General features: G+C 40.7%; 1 protein-coding gene across 2 annotated transcripts in view; it reads left to right on the forward strand.

Annotated features, from left to right (window-relative positions):
• Positions 1-22,387, forward strand: part of zmat4a (zinc finger, matrin-type 4a) — a 196,607-nt gene that overhangs the window by 141,610 nt on the left and 32,610 nt on the right. Inside the window, exon 6 of one of the 2 annotated variants that reach the window (XM_051678013.1) lies at positions 15,885-15,981. The exons of the other annotated variant lie outside the window; for it this stretch is intronic. Coding sequence (XP_051533973.1) covers positions 15,885-15,981 — 97 coding nt within the window. The remainder of the gene's footprint in view (positions 1-15,884; positions 15,982-22,387) is intronic. 2 annotated transcript variants of the gene reach the window in all.

Consider the following 22,387-nt stretch of genomic DNA (forward strand, 5'->3'; position numbering starts at 1 on the left):
AATCAAAAACCCTATTTACACTCAGTGCAGGGTTACATTTACATTTAGTAGTTTAGCAGACACTTTTATGAGGAACTTAGCAAGCAATTTGTCAAACAAAAGTCAACAATTTCTGCAGTATTGCACTGCCACGTTCTGTGGCTGGAATAGTATAGAAGCTAGCGCAGAAGAAAGAGACAAACAAGGAATATACAGTATATACACTCACTGAGCACTTTATTAGGAACACCTGTATGACAAGGTTCTTGTGCTCTCTAAAGGAGGAAGTGGGGGCCAGGTGAACAGTTCTCGTAATTCTTTATTTTTACAATGCTTTTAAGTCAAACGATTTGCTTTTCAGCCTACACAAAAATGCACACACACACAAGCTAAAGCTCGGCTCTCTCTCCCCCTCCGGCAGTCTGGATTGCCCTTTAAATCCCTCTCCGCTCTCACTGCAAACACAAAACAGCTGTAAGAGGTGATTTCCCACATGTGTCAGTCCTTACCGCACTCACTCTCTCTGCCTCATTCTTCACAGACATCACTTGGCCATGCCCCCATCACCACACACCCCCATCGCTCAGGCTGGGGAGCCATCTGGCCTGTCACATACTCCCACCATTTCTGGAGAGGAAATCCGCAACAGCCATCTGCACCCCCGGCCTGTGGACCACCTCTAACTTAAACTGCTGGAGAGCTAGATACCAACGGGTGATCCGTGCATTGGTATCATTCATGCAATGGAGCCACTGGAGCGGGCCGTGGTCTGAACAGAGGGTGAAAGCACATCCCAACAGATAGTATCGGAGGCTGAGGACTGCCCACTTGATGGCCAAACACTCCTCCTCGATTGTGCTGTACTTAGTCTTTCTCATCGAGAGCTTGTGACTAATATACAGCATAGGGCATTCCTCCCCCTCCACCATCTGGAACAGTACCACTCCCAACCCCCTGTCCGATGCGTCCATCTGCAAGATAAAAGGGAGAGAGAAGTCAGGAGAGTGTAATAATGGCCCGCCGCAAAGTGCAGCTTTCACTTGCGTGAATGCCTGCTGACATGGCTCCATCCGCTGGACCTTAAGATCAGTCAGCGGGCTGGTGATGGTCAAATAATAAGACACAAACCTACAAAAATAGCCAGCCAGCCCCAGGAACTGTCTTACCTCCTTTTTGGTCTTAGGCCTCGGGCAGGCTGCAATCGCTGCAGTCTTATAAATTTGGGGCCGCACCTGTCCATGGCCCAAGTGGAAGCCCAGATACTGTACTTCCACCCATCCAATTTGGTGCACACTTCTTAGGGTTTGCCGTGAGTCCTGCCCATCTCAATGATTTCAGGACAGCCCTCAGATGCTGCACGTGCCGCTGCTAATCATTACTGTAAATAATGAGGTCATCCAGATAGGCAGCAGTGTAAGCGGCGTGCTGTCTGAGGATTCTGTCCATGAGCCACTGAAATGTAGTCGGGGCACCAAACAAACCGAAAGGAAGGGTGACAAATTGGTGTAAGCCGAACAGTGTGGAAAATGCAGTTTTTTGGGACGTGGCTTTTTCAAATCCACTGTTGAATAAAAACGAGCCAAGCCTAACCGATCGAGCAGTTCATCAATCCTGGGCATCGGGTATGCATCAAACTTAGACACCACATTGACTTTTCTATAATCCACACAGAACTGGACCGAGCCGTCACTCTTCGTAACCAACACCACTGGGCTAGCCCAGTCACTGTGGGATTCTTCTATTACCCCATATCCAGCATGGCCTTTAATTCTTCCCGAACTGCTTTTTTTGTGTTCAGGTAATCAGTAGGGACGACTGCGTACTACTACCCTTGGGGTCATTTCGATATGGTGCTCTATGAGATGCGAGAACATGTTGGTGAATTCACCGTGCAACCTGGCAACCTCCATGACTTTTGATGTTGAGAGGTTTCCGCAAGTGACCGGGGTTAATCAATCGGTGACTTTTAAGTTCACCTCCTGTCTGAGCTCCTCCCTCTCCAGAACCACTGTCACCAAAGTCACGGGGACCGCCTCTCTCCATGGTTTTAGGAGATTGAAGTGTTAAATCTGACATGCTCTGCCTCTATCCATTTGTTTAACCTCATTATCGATTTCCCGACTCACCATGTGACCTCAAAGGGCCCTTGCCATTGCCGAGTAATTTACAGCTTGACATGGGAGTAATACAAGAACTTTATCTCCCGGTGCAAATTCCCGTAGCTGAGTACCCCAATTATACAGCTGGCTTTGACGTTCTTGTGCCAGGAGCAAATTCTCCTGTGTTAATTGCCCCAGTGTGTGGAGTTTTGCTCTTAGGTCAAGAATGTATTTTAATTAATTTTTTGCTGTTTGAAGGTCTCTCCACCCAATTTTCCCATAAGACATCGAGCACGCCTCACAGTCGACACCCATAAAATAATTCAAATGGGAAGAACCCCGTGGAGGCTTGCGGGACCTCTCGAACTGCAAATTATAGGGGCTCAAGCCACTCAGTCCCAATTTTGAGCGTAATCATGCATGAACTTATGAATCATATTTTTTTGTGTCTGATTAAATCGTTCGACCAAGCCCTCTGTTTGGGGGTGATAAATGTTGGTCCGAATCTATTTAATCCCCAGTAATTCATACAGTTTGCTTAGTGTGCATGACATAAATGTTGTGCCTTGATCAGTGAAGATTTCTTTCGGAATCCCCACTTGGGTGATCATTCTGAAGAGTGCCTCTGCGCAACATCTCAGCACGTAGTGTTGCAGAGGCACTCTTCAGAATAATCTCCTGAGTGGGGATTCCGAAAGAAATCTTCGCTGATCAAGGCTTCCAGATATCGCCAGAACCAACACAAAACGATGCCCGCGTGCCGTCCACTCTAATGGCCCGACGAGGTCCATACCAATTCGTTCGAAGGGGACATTGATCAGTGGAAGAGGGCGCAATGGCGCTCTTGGGGTGGCCGGCAGATTCACCAGCTGATATTCACACCATCTGCGGACATCCCCATGAATGCCCGGCCAATAGAAACGGGCCATTAGATGGTTCAGTGTTTTTTCTGCCCTAAGTGACCAGCCATCGGGTTATAATGAGCCATCTGGAATAACATTTCCCGACAGCTCTTCGGTACTAACAATTGGGTTGTATTTTCCTTTGTTTGAGCGTCCTGTGTGACTCAATACAACCGATCCTTGATAATTGAAAAAGTTGTTGGCAGTTGTTGAGATGTGGGCAGTGAAGTTAAGTAAGTCATCAACCAAAACTCCCAGGTACTGGGCTGTCCTGGATGGTGAAAGTGTAGTTGAACCAAGATGAATAGTGAGGTTGTGGTCAACAGATGGGTTGGCTGGGATCACGAGGAGGTTTTATTCCTGGTTCCAGGTCAAGGTTCCTGGTCTTGTGCACAATTCACTGGTGCATGTTATTCCAAATAGAAAAATGTTAGCCTTCATAATCTTAGTAATCATAATCAAAATGACTTGTTTTTAATCTGTTGCCAACGTCACAAATTTATCTTACTTTTTCAGTCCCTGCCATCGAATCACCTGGCTTTATTATGGTATGTTACGCCCATTTTTCACGATCCAATCAATAACTATTAGATCAAATTAAGTACAGGCCTACATTTTTTCATGTTGAATATCCTGTTTAAATTGCAAATATTTCAGATTATGGAAGTAAAATGTGTAAAAAAATAGCGTTTCACATTGACTTTAACCAACATCTCGTAACATGTATTTCAGAAATCAGAATTTCTTAAGGTACTACGAATCTTACCATGTCATTTTGACATACTGTAATTATTAGTATTTTAATAGAGTCAGGTTAGACACTAATTGGATTATGTTGTATTATATTTGCACTGAAAATACGGGCATAGCTGCGGGGGGGGTTTTTTATTTATTTTTTTATGGTTGATGTGTTTTTTCTGGAGCAAAAGTGTAGTGTTTGCTGAATTACCCACCACTTAGATGCCATCTGCCCGTGGCTGCACAAATATGAGCATATTATTCTTATTTATTGTTTAGCATCGTTTTTCTCATGTTTGAATCCACACAGCATAACGGATGACAAATTGGTGTAATCGCAAGGGACTTTGGGGCAGAACCATTGTGCATTTACAATGCAAACATGCCAATTTGAGCCTGTCCAACAGCTTATTACTTGATAATGTGCTGAGCGTAACAGGATGTTGTGAAGTTGACCCTTTTGCCCTCATGCTCACACATGAATCACTGCCCATGCACAATGATGTAACTAGTTGGAACACTTTGTCCTCTGCAGAATCTAACTATACTCATTCCTCCATACAGACATATGCTCTGGTTTTCCTGGCTCACAGAGAGAGTCAAAGCAAGGTCTGCACCATCAGGTGGGCAGATGCCTGGAGGCAAAAATAGATGAACCAGTGCTGACTAAAAGTTCATAAATGATCAACTCGCAAGAGAAGAGAGAGCTTGTCCTCTGCTGCACTACCGGAACTGATTTCAAGCTCTGTAACTACATGCATCTCACATGCATGATCCTGTTGTTCATGTGCAGCAGAGCTCTCTAGTACCTCACACTGTGTAGAAACAGACTGTGCAGTGGCCCCAAAAGTATTCAATATATAACAACATATCAAACCAAATGATTTAGAAAGCACAAGCACACTTCAAAGGAATAATTTACTCAAAAATTAAGATTGTCATCATTTACTCTCCCTCATGTTCTTCCAAACCCATATGACTCTCTTTGTTTTGTGGACACAAAAGGAGATGCAAGGCAGAATGTTAGCCCCAGTCACCAGCGACAGAATTTTCGTTTTTCAGTGAACTATCCCTTTAACCTCCTGAGACCTGATTTGCTGCTGTTTGCCCTTTTTCAATTTCCCTTTTTGATTTGTAACTAGTAGCACCTAATAAACAAGCCAAAAAAAAAAAAAAATTCTAGAGCAAACATTTTTCCTAAAAAATGATGTCCACATAGGTGGACAGCGGGACTAATTTGTGAAATTTTAAGTAATACCAAGCTATAGAAAGTCCAATTTTGTGTTGGTTATTCATGTTTTTAAGACATTACAGACATTAAAGCTGTCTTGCTCCTTGTTTAGAGAATGACTTAACCTCCGGTATGCTGTCTGTCTGCACCGGTCTCAGAACAGTTAAAAATGCACCTTATTTCCATCCAAACTCTATATAAAGCCTCTGAAAGCTAAATCTTTCAGCTTTTAGATCAACCTATTGATTCTTAATGCACAATGAATACAGGAGTGCTTAATGTTAATGAATTGCACCATATTGTACAGTGATAACAAAATAAAATAAAACAAAATTTATATTAAAATGAAGTGAAACAGCCCACAGATTTGTTAATGTGGAATGTTATTCAAAATAACTAACCTGTTTTTTCAACTTTTGTGCGAATAATATCCCACAATACACATATGTGGACATCATGTTTATCAAAATAAATGCATTTTTTAAAGCGGCATATCAAACAAAACTACAGACGCTACTCTTTACACCCAAACAGGTTTCAATGAAAAAACGTAGAGGTTTCTTACCAAAGGCACTTTTGCCCTTAGAAGCTCTTCACGGAAATCAACGCCATGCTGTTGTGTCACGTGACTAAGTGCGTCAGAAGTTTAGCTGTTAAATGACAGTCTAAAGTTTTGTGAACAGTATTCAGTCAGTTTAAAATAATTTAAATTATAAGTTGCATATTGCGAAGCATATGGGGGCCCTAATCAAAATCCTACTATTTATACTTTATTATTTATTTTACTTACCCAGCCACAGTATTGCCACAATGAATGCATGCAATAACCATTTGAAATCAGTTCTGAGTTAAACATAATGATGTGGTTAAAGCACTGAATCAAGCAGAAACTTCAGCATCGTCGTCAGATTGTGAAGTGATTATGACAGAAGTCACTGCTTTCAGCTCACTGATTGGAGGGCGGCTGGCGTTTTCCGCTTCTTATCTGCATAAAGTTGAGAATATCTCAAATTTGGCAGAGAGCTGCACACAGGATGAGCTGCAGCGCCAGGCAAAAGTATAAACAAGGCTTAAGGAAAAAAAGGTGGAGGAAAAGAAATTGCACTCATTGGTTCTAGCATATATTGTCACAAATTTTTTGAATGTGTCAAAAGTGAATGATATTTGAGAACGGGGCAGTCTTCTGTGGGCACGCCCCACACTTTGAGAACCAATGGTCTGGAGCAAACGCAAGCATACACCATCTTTCAAAGAATTGTACAGAATGTACAGAGATTCTCTCTAAAAGCGAACGGATCAGTGGGTGGTGGGAGCGCTGACCTGAAGGGATGGGCAAGATAGATAATCCAAATTAGCCGAGCAGCCAACTACTAACCATTTATGTCAATTTACTTTGTTGCTAAACATGAAAAATATTTATGCATTTAAATACAGCTTGTGCTATTAAACGTTGTAAAAAATACTTAGTATCTCTGCACCTGTGCTAGTTTTTGATGCTCTTTGCAGGTGCAACTCAAGTTAACTGAGTTGTCCTGTAATTATATCCAATTACATTTTTTCTGCTTTTTACTGCTGTCAGTGGTGCCTTTTTCCCTTGTATTATCAAATCAATTAAATTTATATTTCTTAGTAGGAAAAATAATAGAAAAAAACCTGTGGAGCAGTGAGCCCCGTGGCTGCACGGTACCTTAATGCGCCCCTGTCAGGAAGGAATACAGTGTGGCTGAATGCTATCAGTAAAACTTTTAGTTAGTGCTCAACTCTAGCCTGTTTAAAGCTGGCTGTACTAGAACATCTTTGTTATACATAAGTGTCTGTTGAAATCCCAGCTGTGGCCAGTCTGTCCTGGTGTTCTATATAATTATTGATGGGAAAATGAAAATGACTCTTAAAATGTAATGGTTAGTGACTAATGGTGCAGATATTATTCCAACTAGTGTACATTCAATAAACTGTAGGACAGACAGATGGGAATCTAATTAAGAAGGGGCATGTCCCAGTTCAGTGGTTTTATGATCCCTGACGAGACCAGAAGCCCAAGGTGATGATATCCCTGAAGGTATCATTAAACTTTATCATGCTCCAGGAATTATGCAAGGTGTTATCCAGGCCTATTGGTCCCATTCCATCTAATAAACATTTTTTGTATTCTGAATGACATTCTCAACCAAATGATAAAAAAGGCAATTTGGAATTAATAGAAAAATTATTACCTTGAAATCCCAACATTTCTATTTAAGAGGGAGTCTTCATGTGCATCAGTGTACTGTAGAACATGGAAAGTGGACATATTGTGTGCATTCTGAAAAGCAACAATCTTCAGCCACAGAATAGATATGACTTGAAGGGGATGGCAAGACAGAGAGCAGAATGGCAACATTCCATCTTTGTTCATTTATGCCACTTGCGGTTCCTCTATTCCAATTCAGAGGATGTTCTGTGCTAACAGTAATAAATCTGAGACAAGTGTGACACAGATGAGAGAGACTTCATTGGCGCTGCACACTGGTTGGCTCCTCATTGCTCATGTGTACCATGGGCAGCGCGACAAGCGGAACGGATGGCTAACATTTATGGATGCTCGGGCAGTGCTCCATTATTTCACCTTTTCAAAAAGCGTTTGAGAGGCAGCCTGTCAAAAGGCCAGATGGGATTCGCCCCAAGAGTTTGTGGCAACGCCACATCCCCTTAATGTCAGTACCCAAGAGTATGTGTGCGGAGAGGAAGAGGTGGGATTAGAATCTACCACCAATAAAATAAGGCAGCTGAAAACATTGTTAAGATTGAGATCAACAGCCTGAGACTCAACAAATTGTGGACACATCATACCAGTGTTGGGAAGTAGTTAACTAAAAGTAGTGACACCACAAACTAGGGCTGGGTGATAAAACAATATCAATATTTAACTGAAATATCAATGATAATCTTTTGAGTAATTTTCTATATTTTTCCTACATCTAGATGATCGGATCAGGTATGTGCCGCTAAAAACGCAAGCAGTTTGGCAAAGTTATACACACCACTAGCTAACTGAATCACAGTCATGATATAATCTGGTTATGAAGTATTAGCTGGCTAGCGGCTACCTTAACCTGTTGTCATGTAAACTGGAAGGGCTCTGTGTAAACCAGTAGTGAGGTTTGGTATCTGCTAGCTAGCTAGAGATTCCTGGCTAATATGATATAGTTGTGTATCAAACAAGACAGCACTGACAATGCACAACATCTATAGACTGAACACAACAACTCCAACATCAACACCATTGCTGTTTATTTATGTACTATTTAGTTAAATGTTTTTTTGTTTTTGTTTTTTCATTATCTATAGCACTGGCGAAATTTAATCGAAAGAGGCCAAACACCTTAAGTACAATTAAATCCCAAACTGAGTATACTTCTTGAACTTCAAATGAAAAGGTAGCTTACCCTGTGGAGTGTACGTGTAAACAAGCCAGTTATGTTTACATTCATTCTTGAGGTCTAACAAACATGTGGAATTCATTTCCTCCCCTAATAATGGTATTAAATATAAATCATGATAAATATCGATATAAAATGAGATGAAAAAAAAAATATTGTGATACATGTTTTGCCATATCACCCAGCCCTGCTACAAAGCTAACTACATTTTTCATTAGCGTGACAGTAGTTCAGCCAGCTTTTACTAGCTTTTCCAGTTACGAGCTACTTTTCCAACAAGACACTGAATGTTACATTTGTCACATTGTATTGCAGTGGAGTAATAAAGCGGAGGGAGTAATCAAACACACTCTTCTTAATGCCCTATCACTCTTGTAGCGTTGGAAAATCTTAATTATTTAGGTGAATCGGTTCTTTGGAACAGTTCATGTAAATAAACCGGTTAAAATGGTTCCATTCTATTTAGCATTGGGATTAATTTTAGTGAGGTTTTTTTTTTTTTTTTTTTTTCTTGATGGTTTATATAAATAAACTAGGACACAAATGATACACTGTTGCACTTGAGCCCCGCGCAGCCATATAGGAGCAGAAGTCACTCTTTTTTTAAGTTAAATATTTAGTTAATTGCTGCTGTTAATCACTACATTTTAATTTAGAAGTATACAATATGGTATTTTCTACTGTTATTAATGTATAATAAGTATGAATTTGTTTCGTGGACGAAATTTTATGTTTAATTCTGACTGCATAATTTAATAACAACATCTGATTGTTATATCTAAAAAAAAAAAAACTGCTTTAAATAGCTTCAATGTAGTTAGGTACTTTTTGTTAGTAGCTTGTAGTGTAGCTAACTAGTTTTTTTAAAAGAGAAGCTTGACTTTAGTTTAACCATAAGTTGTGAGAAGCTTGTAGCTTGGGAAGCTACAGTTTTAAAGTAGCTTCCCCAACACATTAGGATGAAAAATAAATATCAAACCAAGTGGCATCTGAAAACAAATGTTGCTAACTTCACTTTTCTGAGCCATTTTTGAAATTATTTCTAACCAAATGGTCTCAAGGTCGTTTTTATTATGAAGTCTGTTTTCCTCAAATTCACACAGGTGCTCTAACAGAGTAACCACCGGTGCACAGAGTAACACCGGTGCCCTCACTATGCACATGTTCCATAACTTTGACAACCAGAAGATGTCCAAATACACTATATTGCCAAAAGTATTCGCTCACCCATCCAAATAATTGAATTCAGGTGTTCCAATCACTTCCATGGCCACAGGTGTATAAAATGAAGCACCTAGGCATGTAGACTGCTTCTACAAACATTTGTGAAAGAATGGGCCACTCTCAGGAGCTCAGTGAATTCCAGCGTGGTACTGTGATAGGATGCCACCTGTGCAACAAGTCCAGTCATGAAATTTCCTCGCTACTAAATATTCCACAGTCAACTGTCAGTGGTATTATAACAAAGTGGAAGCGATTGGGAATGACAGCAACTCAGCCACGAAGTGGTAGGCCACGTAAAATGACAGAGCGGGGTCAGCGGATGCTGAGGCGCATAGTGCGCAGAGGTCGCCAACTTTCTGCAGAGTCAATCGCTACAGACCTCCAAAGTTCATGTGGCCTTCAGATTAGCTCAAGAACAGTGCGTAGAGAGCTTCATGGAATGGGTTTCCATGGCCGAGCAGCTGCATCCAAGCCATACATCACCAAGTGCAATGCAAAGCGTCGGATGCAGTGGTATAAAGCACGCCGCCACTGGACTCTAGAGCAGTGGAGACGTGTTCTCTGGAGTGACGAATCATGCTTCTCCATCTGGCAATCTGATGGACGAGTCTGGGTTTGGCGGTTGCCAGGAGAACAGTACTTGTCTGACTGCATTGTGCCAACTGTGAAGTTTGGTGGAGGGGGGATTATGGTGTGGGGTTGTTTTTCAGGAGCTGGGCTTGGCCCCTTAGTTCCAGTGAAAGGAACTCTGAATGCTTCAGCATACCAAGAGATTTTGGACAATTCCATGCTCCCAACTTTGTGGGAACAGTTTGGGAATGGCCCCTACCTGTTCCAACATGACTGCGCACAAGTGCACAAAGCAAGGTCCATAAAGACATGGATGAGCGAGTTTGGTGTGGAAGAACTTGACTGACCTCAACCCGATAGAGCACCTTTGGGATGAATTAGAGCGAAGGCTGCGAGCCAGGCCTTCTCGTCCAACATCAGTGTCTGACCTCACAAATGCGCTTCTGGAAGAATGGTCAAAAATTCCCATAAACACACTCCTAAACCTTGTGGAAAGCCTTCCCAGAAGAGTTGAAGCTGTTATAGCTGCAAAGGGTGGGCTGACGTCATATTAAACCCTATGGATTAAGAATGGGATGTCACTTAAGTTCATATGCGTCTAAAGGCAGATGAGCGAATACTTTTGGCAATATAGTGTATGTATAGCCACTGTTTTATCATTTGAAACCTAACTGTAGCGCGGAGAAGGGCAGGGCCAGGCCTGAATGACGCACGCCCGGACCCAAATGATGCGAGCGAGGGATAAAGGCGACCAGAGACGGCAGTTCGAGAGAGAGAGAGAACTACAGGCAGCTGCCCTGTATGTGTTTATGTTTGTGTGTTTTTGTTTGTTTATCATTAAACTTTATTTATATTGTCAAGGGGGTTCTCGCCTCCTCCTTTCCCTTATTTACCCCTTTACATTGGTGCCGAAATCCAGGAGGGAGGAGGGATGCCCGTCATAGAGTCCTCGACACTACCGTCCACCCAGGGGAGTGCCGCTGCCATCCGCTGGGGGACGGAGTAGCCTGACCGCCCGGATGCGGGGAACGGCTGTCGTCCACGAGGCGAGTGGGGACTGGACTCCCCGACTGCCTGGAGCGATGGAGCCACTGCCAGGGGCAGAGGAGTGTCCCCACAGGCCGCCAGATACATGGAGGGCCGTTCTGTCCACTGGGGGGTCAGAGGTTTGACTCCGCTCCGCCCGGGGAGGAGCGGCTGTCGTCCGCCTGAAAGGGTGGAGGAGTGATCGAGGACCACGCGACGGTGCATCAGAGAACCGGTGAGTGAGTTTCTTTTTTCTCTCTCTCCTCTCTCTCTCTCTCTCTCTCTCTCTCACTGTCGCTCCGTGTTGGCTTTTCCCTCACCTGTTTTTTTTTTTTGTTGTTGTTGTTGTTGTTTTTCCCCTCCTGTCTTCCAGGTCGAAGAAGGCGGGGATGACCCTCCAGCAGTTTATTTTTGTGAAATGTTGTGCTCAAAAATTATGTTTGTGCTACTGTATATTTCTCTACAATAAAAGCGATTAGGTTTTAAGATTTTGTTATAGCACTGAAACATTAATATTTTTTTTAAGTGTGGTTGAAGTGCCCAAATACTTTTTGGGGCCACTGTATGTCTGGTAAGTCCAAAAGCATTGTGTCCATGACCCTGTATCTTGGTACATTAAAAAGTTGTGGAGGTGAAGACATTTTTGGAGTGGTTTTCAGTTTTACTGTTGCTGATACGATTAGAAACTTTGTAAAACCCTTGCTGGCTGCCCAACAGCAGAAATAATTAGACTCTTGGGTATAACAGGGACATGAACATGGAAGACTTTGTTCCCTGTCTGTCACTGTCTTTTTGTCAGCCAGCTGTAATACAGAGCAAGTGCACATCAACAGAAGCAGCACAATCTAGATGTATGAGAATGGATCAAATTAAGCATAATGATGAATCAACAGTAAGACATTCATTTCTCCATGCCCTTCTCCTCCAAACATTGTTTATGGACTTAACTCAATTTGGAGAAGAGGAGATCGCAAATGCCATTTTTCAGCCTGCAATATCATTAGTGCAACATGATAGCAATTACACGGGACACTTAATCCATAAGAGGGGGTGCAAGCCGACACACCGTGGATAGAGAAGCCAGGGAGTTGCTGTGCCACATCATTAGTCACAAGCTTTTTTCCATCCAAAGTCAACAGAAAATAGTGATACAAAGTGTTGTTTTGTTTCATCATCCATCTTCTCATATTCCTTTATAATGTATCTGCACAAAAGTGACACGGTTCTTGGCTCCCCTCTGTCTTGGCCTTGTGGGTGCAAGAACATCAGTATCCCATGCTGCAGTACAAGCCACATGGCCTTCTCAAATATTTATGTCACTTGACACACACAAGAGAACAGAGGAGCCTCGTTCCCCCCCAAAGGCCCCCCTCCCTATACATGGATCTAGTGTCATGGAGAGGCCTTACATTGTAATTCAATAGTTGTTCTTAAAAAGCATTAATAAATAAATAAAAAAGGGTTGACATTTCTATAATTATGTCTCTTTAATTGATTCTCTCCACACACACATTCCCATGGGGTACGGTAATCAGGTGAGTTGATCAGGCAGAACTGCAAAACACAGCCGAGCAGAGACCCGTGGTGAGAGAGATAGAGACCAGCGTTATCTCATTCCTCAGTTAGTCCTCCCTTTCTCAGGAATGACATGATAAGGGCTTATTGACCACTCTGCTTTCAGCTTAGCATGGTGGAAGCTGTGGGCAAAGATAGAGCCAAAGGATGTTCTGATGAATCACTTTCTAAACGATAAAATCTAAAAACATGTACAGTTCTGGATAAAATTAAGCAACCACTGCAAGATTATCAGATTCTCTGGATTTACTGTTTATAGGTATGTGTTTGAGTAAAATTAACATTTTTGTTCGATTCTATAAAGTAATGACAACATTTCTCCCATATTCCAAATAAAAATATTGTAATTTAGAGCATTTATTTGCAGAAAATGACAACTGGTCAAAATAACAAAAAAGATGAAGTGTTTTCAGACCTCGAATAATGCAAAGAAAACAAGTTCATATTCATTTTTAAACAACACAATACTAATGTTTTAACTTAGAAAGAGTTCAGAAATCAATATTTGGTGCAATAACCCTGATTTTCAATCACAGCTTTCATGTGTCTTAGCATGCTCTCAACCAATCTTTCACATTGCTGCTGGGTGACTTTATGCTACTCCTAGCACAAAATTTCAACTAGCTCGTCTTTTTTTGATGGCTTGTGGCCATCCATCTTCCTCTTGATCACATTCCAGAGGTTTTCAGTGGGGTTCAGGTCTGGAGATTGGGTTGGCCATGACAGGGTCTTGATCTGGTGGTCCTCCATCCACACCTTGATTGACCTGGCTGTGTGGTATGGAGCATTGTCCTGCTGGAAAAACCAATCCTCAGAGTTGGGGAACATTGTCAGAGCAGAAGGAAGCAAGATTTCTTCCAGGATAACCTTGTATGTGGCTTGATTCATGCATCCTTCACAAAGACGAATCTGCCCGATTACAGCCTTGCTGAAGCACCCCCAGATAAATTTTTCCAGAGCTGTGTATATATGTGTGTGTGTGTGTGTGTGTGTGTGTGTATATATATATAAATATATATAATGTGCATTCAAAAAGTATTCAGACCCCTTCACCTTTTTTGTTGTGTTATGTTACAGCCTTATGCTAAAATGCTTTAAATTGTTTTATTTTTCACATCAATCTACACTCCATACCCCATAATGATAAAGAAAAAAATATATATATTTTTGATAACTTTGCAAATTTATTAGAAAGAAAAAACTGAAATATCACACTGGCATAAGTATTCAGACCCTTAACTCAGTACTTAGTTGAAACACCTTTAGCAGCGATTACAGCCTCAAGTCTTTTTGGGTATGATGCGACAAGCTTTGCACACATGGATTTGGGGATTTTCTGCCATTCTTCTCTGCAGATCCTCTCAAGCTCTGTGAGGTTGGATGGGGGCCGTCGGTGGACAGCCATTTTCAGGTCTCTCCAGAGATGTTCGATTGGGTTCAAATCCAGGCTCTGGCTGGGCCACTCAAGGACATTCACAGAGTTGTCCCTAAGCCACTCTTGCTTTGTCTTGGCTGTGTATTTAGGGTCATTGTCCTGTTGGAAGGTGAACCTTTGTCCCAGTCTGAGGTCGGAGCTCTGGACCAGGTTTTCATTAAGGTTATCTCTGTATTTTTCTGCGTACCTTCAACCCTGACCAGTCCCCCAGACCCTGCCACTGAAAAACACCTGCACAGCATGATGCTACCACCACCATGCTTCACCGTTGGGATGGTATTGCGCAGGTGATGAGTGGTGCCTGGTTTTCTCCTGACATGACGCTTAGAAATGAGGCCAAACAGTTCAATCTTAATTTCATCAGACCAGAAAATCTTGTTTCTAAGTCTGAGAGTCCTTTAGGTGCTTTTTTGCTTTCTTGCACTGAGGAGAGGCTCCCGTCTGGCCACTCTGCCATAAAGCCCAGATCGGTGGAGTATTGCAGTGATGGGTGTCCATCTGCAAGTTTCTCCCATCGCCACACATGATGTCTGGAGCTCAACCAGAGTGACCATCGGATTCTTGGTCACCTCTCTTACCAAGGCCCTTCTCCCCCGATTGCTCAGTTTGGCCGGGTGGTGAGCTCTAGGAAGAGTCCTGGTTGTTCCTAACTTCTTCTATTTAAGAATTATAGAGGCCACTGTGCCCTTGGGAACCTTCAATGCAGCCTTCCCCAGATCTGTGCCTTGGCAAAATCCTGTCTCTGAGCTCTGCAGGCAGTTCCTTTGACCTTATGGATTGGTTTTTGCTCTGATATGCATTTTCAGCTGTGAAACCTTATATAGACAGGTGTGTGCCTTTACTAATCATGTCCAATCAATTGAAGTTGCCACAGGTGGACTCAAATCAAAGTGTAGAAACATCTAAAAGATGATCCAGAGAAATGGGATGCACCTGAACTAAATTTAAACTGTCATAGCAGAGTCTGAATACTTATGTCAATGTGATAAATTTGCAAAGTTATCAAATCTGGTTCTTGCTTTGTCATTATGGGGTATTGAGTGTAGTTTGATGTTATTTTTATTTTTTTATTTTTTTTTAGGCTGCAAAGTAAAATGTGAATATAATTACATATATTTTTAATATGCATTTAAATATTTTCCATATATTTCAAGCCAGTTTGTTGAATTAGTGCTAAATACATTTTCTCATAATTTGCCATTCGTTCCGTCTTTCCTCTCATCCATCTGTTATGTCTTTCATGTTCTCCTAATGTCCTCTAACTGTCATACTGATGTCATTGAAAGACATACATAACAATTGAGCTTCCACAGATGAATGGCTGCTGTGTCAGTTTTCCATACTATGATTGCCATGTTCCATTAATGTCGAATGAACATGCTTTAATTATTGCCATTAATGTACATGTCTGTATGATAGTGTCTTGTTTTAAGTATTCTGATTCCTGTTTTTTATGTTTGTTTGATTTGATTTTGTTGTTGTTTTTTCTCTTGTATCCTTTTTTTAATACCTGCCCTGGGGCTATGTTTGAAAATTAGCTATATAAAGCTAAACTGTCACATTTACAGAAATGTTACATGTATGTTCACTGTCCCTGTTTATCTAAAGAGAATAAAGTCAAATCATATTATGTGTATTTGTACTTGCTAGTAAATACACATTTGTGTGTGCCTGTTGTCTCTGTAGGTCTTAAACAATGCTGCACATGTGATGTCTGCAGTGTCACACTGAATTCAGTGGCGCAGTATCATGCACACCTGCAGGGCTCCAAGCACCAAAACAAGTAAGTGCCCACAAATATCTCATGCATAAACTGACTTGTTGGGGCAATTAATGGTACCACTAATGTGTAAGAACACAGTTTAATTTAATTTTATACAGAACAAAGAATATACATAATGCAAATGGTATACTACAGGTATACTACTACAAGTATTAAAGGCCACGACCTAGTGGTTATTACATTTGCATGTCATTTTTACCTGTGATGCACATATAGGCGACGTGAGTTTGATTCCAGCTTGCATCATCTCCCGATCCCATTACCTCCTGTTCTCCCCATTGTTCAAGTCATCCACTGCAACAGTGCTAGCAAATGGTGACTTAATTCATTGGTTGTACACAGATTTTCTGGAAGTAGGAGTAGGTTCCAGAGCATTTTTGGATTGTTCTTAGATTGTTTTTGAGTTTTCGTAATGTTATTTTGGAATGTTCCTTTAAAGGGATAGTTCATCCAAAAATAAAAATTCTATCATCATTTACTTGCCCTCATGCCATCCCAGATGTGTGACTTTTTTCTTCTGCAGAACACAAACAAAGATTTTTATCTCAGCTCTGTTGGTCCTTTTGATGCAAGTGAATGGTGGCCAGAAATCTGGCAATAAATCTCCACTTTCACTTTCAGATGTGAAAGTGAAACTAAACAGGTGGCAAATGCGACTTTCAGATGTGAAAGTGGAGATTTAAAGTAAAAAAAGACTTAAATACTGAAATTTTTCTCACCCACACTTATATCTCTTTTGAAAATATGGATTTAACCACTGGAGTCTTATAGATTACTTTTATGCTGCTTTTTTATGGTTTTTGGACCTTCAGATTTCTGGACACCATTCACTTGCATTGTATGGACAAACAGAGCTGAGATATTCTTCTAAAAATCTTCATTTGTGTTCAGCAGAAGGAAGAAAGTGATACACATCTGGGATGGCATGAGAGTGAGTAAATGATGAGAATTTATATTTTTGGGTGAACTATCCCTTTAAGTGGTGGTCACACTACACTTCACACTCCATTCCCTCCTATTCAAATGCATCTGAACACGGTAGACCAGAAGCGCAAGCTCATGCAAAGACATTTCGTGATCCACTAAGTATAAGAGTTCAAGTCTGGTGAACTCTGACCTGCAAATCTATATGACGAGAGGATGTGTGACCAATAGAAAATCGAAACATCACACGCTGAACTCTTGGCTCAATAAACAGAACACATATTTCAAAGCTGTGTGTTTTATTGCTGCAGAAAAGTGAATAGAAAATATATTTTAACTATAATCATTTAAATATAATATTCCGCATGACATCATATCCTGGTCCGTTGTGTTGTCCGAAAAAAATTTTAGTGTTCAAAGCCTAGTGTGACCACCCCTTTATAGTGGAGGGAGTGTTCCCATTGGTAATATAGACTTGTAAAAGTATGTTGGTAGTTGATGCATAATATGTTAATGACCCTTTTTTTTTTTCTTTGAATGTAAAATTTATGTGAATGTATAAGGGAAAGTATGTATTTTAGATCCTGTAACTGGTCACGATTTCAACATTTTTTTATCTTCACCAGTTCATTTTAAATGGTCCTGTGGTGTGACATTAATTTTTACAAGAACAGTACAATATTATGTGTAGTCTCTCATTTAATATGAGGTCTTAAAAACTGCATGCATAATGATTAAAAAATAATTAGCTATATGGTGTTTAAAATGGTTTTAGATGGATTACAGCATGTCACACCACAGGACATACCAACTTTCTAAAGTATTACATTATATGTCGACTACACATGTAAGCTTGACATCTGTGTAACTTGCCTAATTTATCAATGCTCTTGCCTTTATGGGTCTTGCTCTGCTTCAGCTTGTGTTTTGACTTGGCAGTCAGTCTGTTTGTTTTGAGCTTCCGTCTTTCGTTCAACACTCAGCTCAAAGCGTGTTTGAAGCAATCACTGCATAGTTTTTGTACTGACCCCAATTTCTCTGTTTACACACCCATGCGGGTCATTAGCCATGCAAACATTAGGAGTACATCCAAGACTGAGATTTGAGTAATAGATTTGACTGAGATTGAGAATAGACAGTCAGCTCGAAGTCAGCAATGAAAAATCCTTCTCCTTTTCCCACCATTAGACAAAATCAGCGGAGAGAAGCCTGTAAAATGTACAATCTAATGCACTTCAGAAGTGCAGCCTGGCTTCCATCTGCAGTAGCACTCAGATGTCCAGTCTTGTTATCATCTGCTACTGTCATATTGGATGTCTTCCCTGTCCTGTGCTGCAGTAGCATATGTTTTGTTGGTGTTCTGCACTCATCCTGCTGATCTTTATCCAGGTGGCATTTAAAGAAGATCATCTCCACAAGTTGTGATTGTCACACTTAGACATGCATATTGAAACAAACATGCATATTCAAACACATGAATAAACACACTCTTACACACATAACCACATGGATTCATGTTTAGAATGAGTTTTGTCGGTGTCCGTAGGTCATCTCTTTACCAGGACATTTTTATACTTTTCACTTTTTTTTATGTGTTTTGTGCCTTGCCAGAGTGCCTTGCTTCATCTCAAGGTTTTCTCCCTCATCTACGTAAACATCTTTAGGTAGGGAGTTTTTTCCTTGCCGTTGTTGCATTTGGCTTGCTCACTGGGTATACTAAGGCACTATTTTTAATAAAGCTGAAATCTGTAAAGATCTGAAACTGTGTATTGAGTAAAAGCACTATACAAAAAAAAATCTTACTAACATAAATGTACAGTAAATGAGCTGCTACAATATAAGCATCTGGAAGTTTATCAAACCACTAAACATCTGCTCAGGAAAGCCTGGTACACACTTCCAGCTACACACATCGAAAAAGAGACACAAACTGGCGACGAGATGTGCAACCACTGGCAAAAAGATTGTCTCTAACCATATACATGTTTAAATAAAAAAAGATGCGTGGAAAGCGTGTAAGAAATTGTCGGCATTCTGAGTGAGCGTGATTCATGCATTGATAGATCGTTCATCTTGTTAATGATAGGATTCAATGAACACTGCTGCAGTTGATGTAAAAAAACTCTACCATGCAGAATGTTGATTTTAGTGGCAAGAACAATTATTCCTTATAAAATTACAAAGATGTGTTGGAAATTTGGGGCATTCTGAGTGAGTTTGATTCATACAATGATAGACTGTTAACCTTGTTCATGATATGATGCATTGAGCACTGCTGCAGGTTGTGTAAAAACACTCTCCCCTGCAGAATGTTCATTTTTAGAGCGGAAAGAACCAATAACGTTAACTGCAACAGCAGTAAAAATACACTAGTGACGTACTGTACAGGGACTAGCAACAAACATCAAGCAACAATGTTGCTGGCAGTATAAACGGGGCTTAACACTTTACATACTTTTTGTTATCATCAGTAAATAACATTAAGTATCATGAACTTAAAAAGTAAACAAAAAAATTATCTTTGTTCATGTTAATTTATAAAGATACTGTTGTTCATTGTTAGTTCATGTAAGTTTATAATACATGAACTAATGATAACATAGAAATGTAAACGTAAGCGTAGTTCTAGCAGGAAGACCTCGGGATTCATCTATCAGGCATGTCATCCAATCACAATACAGCTACGCTTCAAAAGCTGGCCAGCTGTCTCTTATTGTTCACATATTTTCATGTTTTAGGTTGTGCATAAAACTCCATCTCCACCAGTTTATGTCCTGTCCTGGGCAGGGGTAAGCTCCGCTCCCCTGCCATCATCGCCTCCGGCAGGATCTGATGGTTCAAGCAGCATCTGAGCGCTGAAACGTAGGATGGGTCTAATGCCAAATGGTATAAGTATCTCTTCATTTGTATTAATTCCAATAATCTTGAAACATACATCAGACTACATGCCTCACTTCTCCAAGCAACAATCGCTTCATGTTGGATTATACTCATCTTGATGTCACACTCGTCACCAGCCGGTCAACATCAGGAAAATACACAAAGTTCTCAGTCTATTCTTCTTTTGGGGAACAATCATCAATGCAAATAGCTGGTGGTAGATGGGGTTCCAGCCTTCTGCTTTCAATGTTCTCAATTCGCTGTTCATCATAAGTCTAATGCATCAATAATGCTTCAGCAACAATATTCATTTTACTGGAGCATTTGGTCCTCACCGATCATGTTAGGTGATTGTGCATTCCGCAGCATGGCGGACCATCACTCAAAAACTAATTTCTCAATTTTACCTCAGTGTTTGCATGCCTGAGTGTCCTCCTTTTGGGGAAGCAGGTTCCTAACTCATGCAAGTCTTTACACACAAGTACTTCAGTTCATGGGGTCTGATTATATCCGTAAATATGCTCTTGTGTTGCGTTTGCACTCCTATCGCGTTAAATCTTGCGAGTTTTTTTTTTTTCTCGCATTCCACATCCATGTTTCCTTAAAGGGGAAGTATAATTGTTGCTGCATGCCTCTGACACCTTGCTCATCACATTTCCACATTTCTTTTACAGCACAATGCATTTGCTGCAATATAAGAAATAATCAATCAAAACAAAGGGTTCATTCCTAAGTACAGTTATTTTACTTGTTTCATTCATCAGAAGTCATTCTGCCATCTACAATGTTGAGATTTGTATTATAACGTGCACTGCTAACCATTTATTATTTTATTAGTGATAGGACCATGAAGATTCTAATTAGGCTTTATCACATTTTAATTCCAGCTTCATTACTCAAGTTCCGCATACAGTTCATTAAATACATCTCCGGCCAAAACTCAAGCTCCTCATTATGCTCTTTGTTAGTTTAACTCAGTACATTTTATTTTAAGTTATCAGTACAATTCGGTCATTTTGCTCTGTTTCTACATATGTGCTTGTGGTCGGGGCAGTAACATTTAGTAGCAGGTAAGTAAGGCATTCATATTACCTTTTGGGATAAAACTGTGCCGGATTATGCTGCTTTCAAGCAGATGCTGAATATCAGTCGACTGATGCTTCACACGTTATGGATCATCCATACTTGTTGCGGTTTAAGACAGGCTTCAACAGAAGCTTCGGGATGAAGCATCACATCATTATTCATTAGTTCCAACTCCTAGGAGTGTCCCACGATACAACAATGTGATGTATAATAAACCATTTAATTCCCTTCCATGGCAAAGAAGGGGCTTGCACAAACAAATGTTCTATTTCAAGCATGTCTATCCTCCAGTAAGGATACGGTACAATCATATCTGCATTCTCACTAGGACCATTCACCAGCCCAAGCATGCTTTCTCTGCTAACTTTCTTTTTTATTTAAAAAATAAATAATTAAAATCTGGGCCCTATTTGGTTAAATCCCTAGCATACGGGGCTCTTAGTGTGGCTCCATGCATATATTGTATATTTTACCCATTTTCATGGTCGAAACAAACTTGGGTCACTCATTTTCTTGCCCAACAAAACAAAGGTCCAAAGTACAGTGAAGTACACTGTTGTACAATCCCATACACAAATAACATTCGCCCTTGTTTATCTTTCGGCAAAAGGTATTGCACAACAATGTCACCCTTATTGTAAGGCCCTATCATTACATTTTTCATCCTTTGGCAGAGATCTTGCACAAACAATGGCAGTTCTCATCGGAGGACGAGATAATCAATAATCAAATGTTATCTATCTTCAGCAAAGGGCATTGCACAACAATGTTGCTGTTATCGTAGGGCCCTCGCATTATATTGTTATCCTTTGGCTAGGGATCATATCAAATCATAGTAAGCAATGGGTAATGTGCAACAATGTCACCCTTATTGTAGGGTCCAAATGCAACATTGTTCATCCTTCAGGCAAAGCTATTGGCATAATGTTCATCCTGATCGAAGGGCTCAAACGCAAACATTGTATATCCTTCAGAAAAGGGTATTGCACAAACAACGTTCACCCTTATCAAAGGGCCAATCAGCATTGTCTACCCCTGCAAATATATTGCACAAACAAGGCTAACCCATTCGCAAGGGCTCAACAATTCTCATAAGCAGCCTACCCTCCTGCAGGGTATGGCACAATAGTAGCATGTCATTCAGTATACTCATGCTATGTTGCATCATTCATATTTATTTATTTTCTCAGATTCATCTCTCACCTTCCGGAGACCCAGAGGCTGTCCTGAGTCTAATCAAATTGTTTGGTTTTCTTTTGGGGCTAGGTTCAAAATAGGTTTCATTCCTTTTGGGGTAAGCTCCACTCCCCTGCCATCATCGCCTCCGGCAGGATCTGATGGTTCAAGCAGCATCTGAGTGCTGAACCCTAGGACGGGTCTAATGCCAAATGATACAAGTATCTCTTCATTTGTATTAATTCCAATAATCTTGAGTCTTTCTGATAGAACTTATAGTATATGTTGAAATTAACATGAACCAAGATTAATAAGTGCTCAAAAAGTATAGTTCATTGTT

Source organism: Myxocyprinus asiaticus, chromosome 3 (assembly GCF_019703515.2).
Source record: "Myxocyprinus asiaticus isolate MX2 ecotype Aquarium Trade chromosome 3, UBuf_Myxa_2, whole genome shotgun sequence".
Taxonomy (NCBI): domain Eukaryota; kingdom Metazoa; phylum Chordata; class Actinopteri; order Cypriniformes; family Catostomidae; genus Myxocyprinus; species Myxocyprinus asiaticus.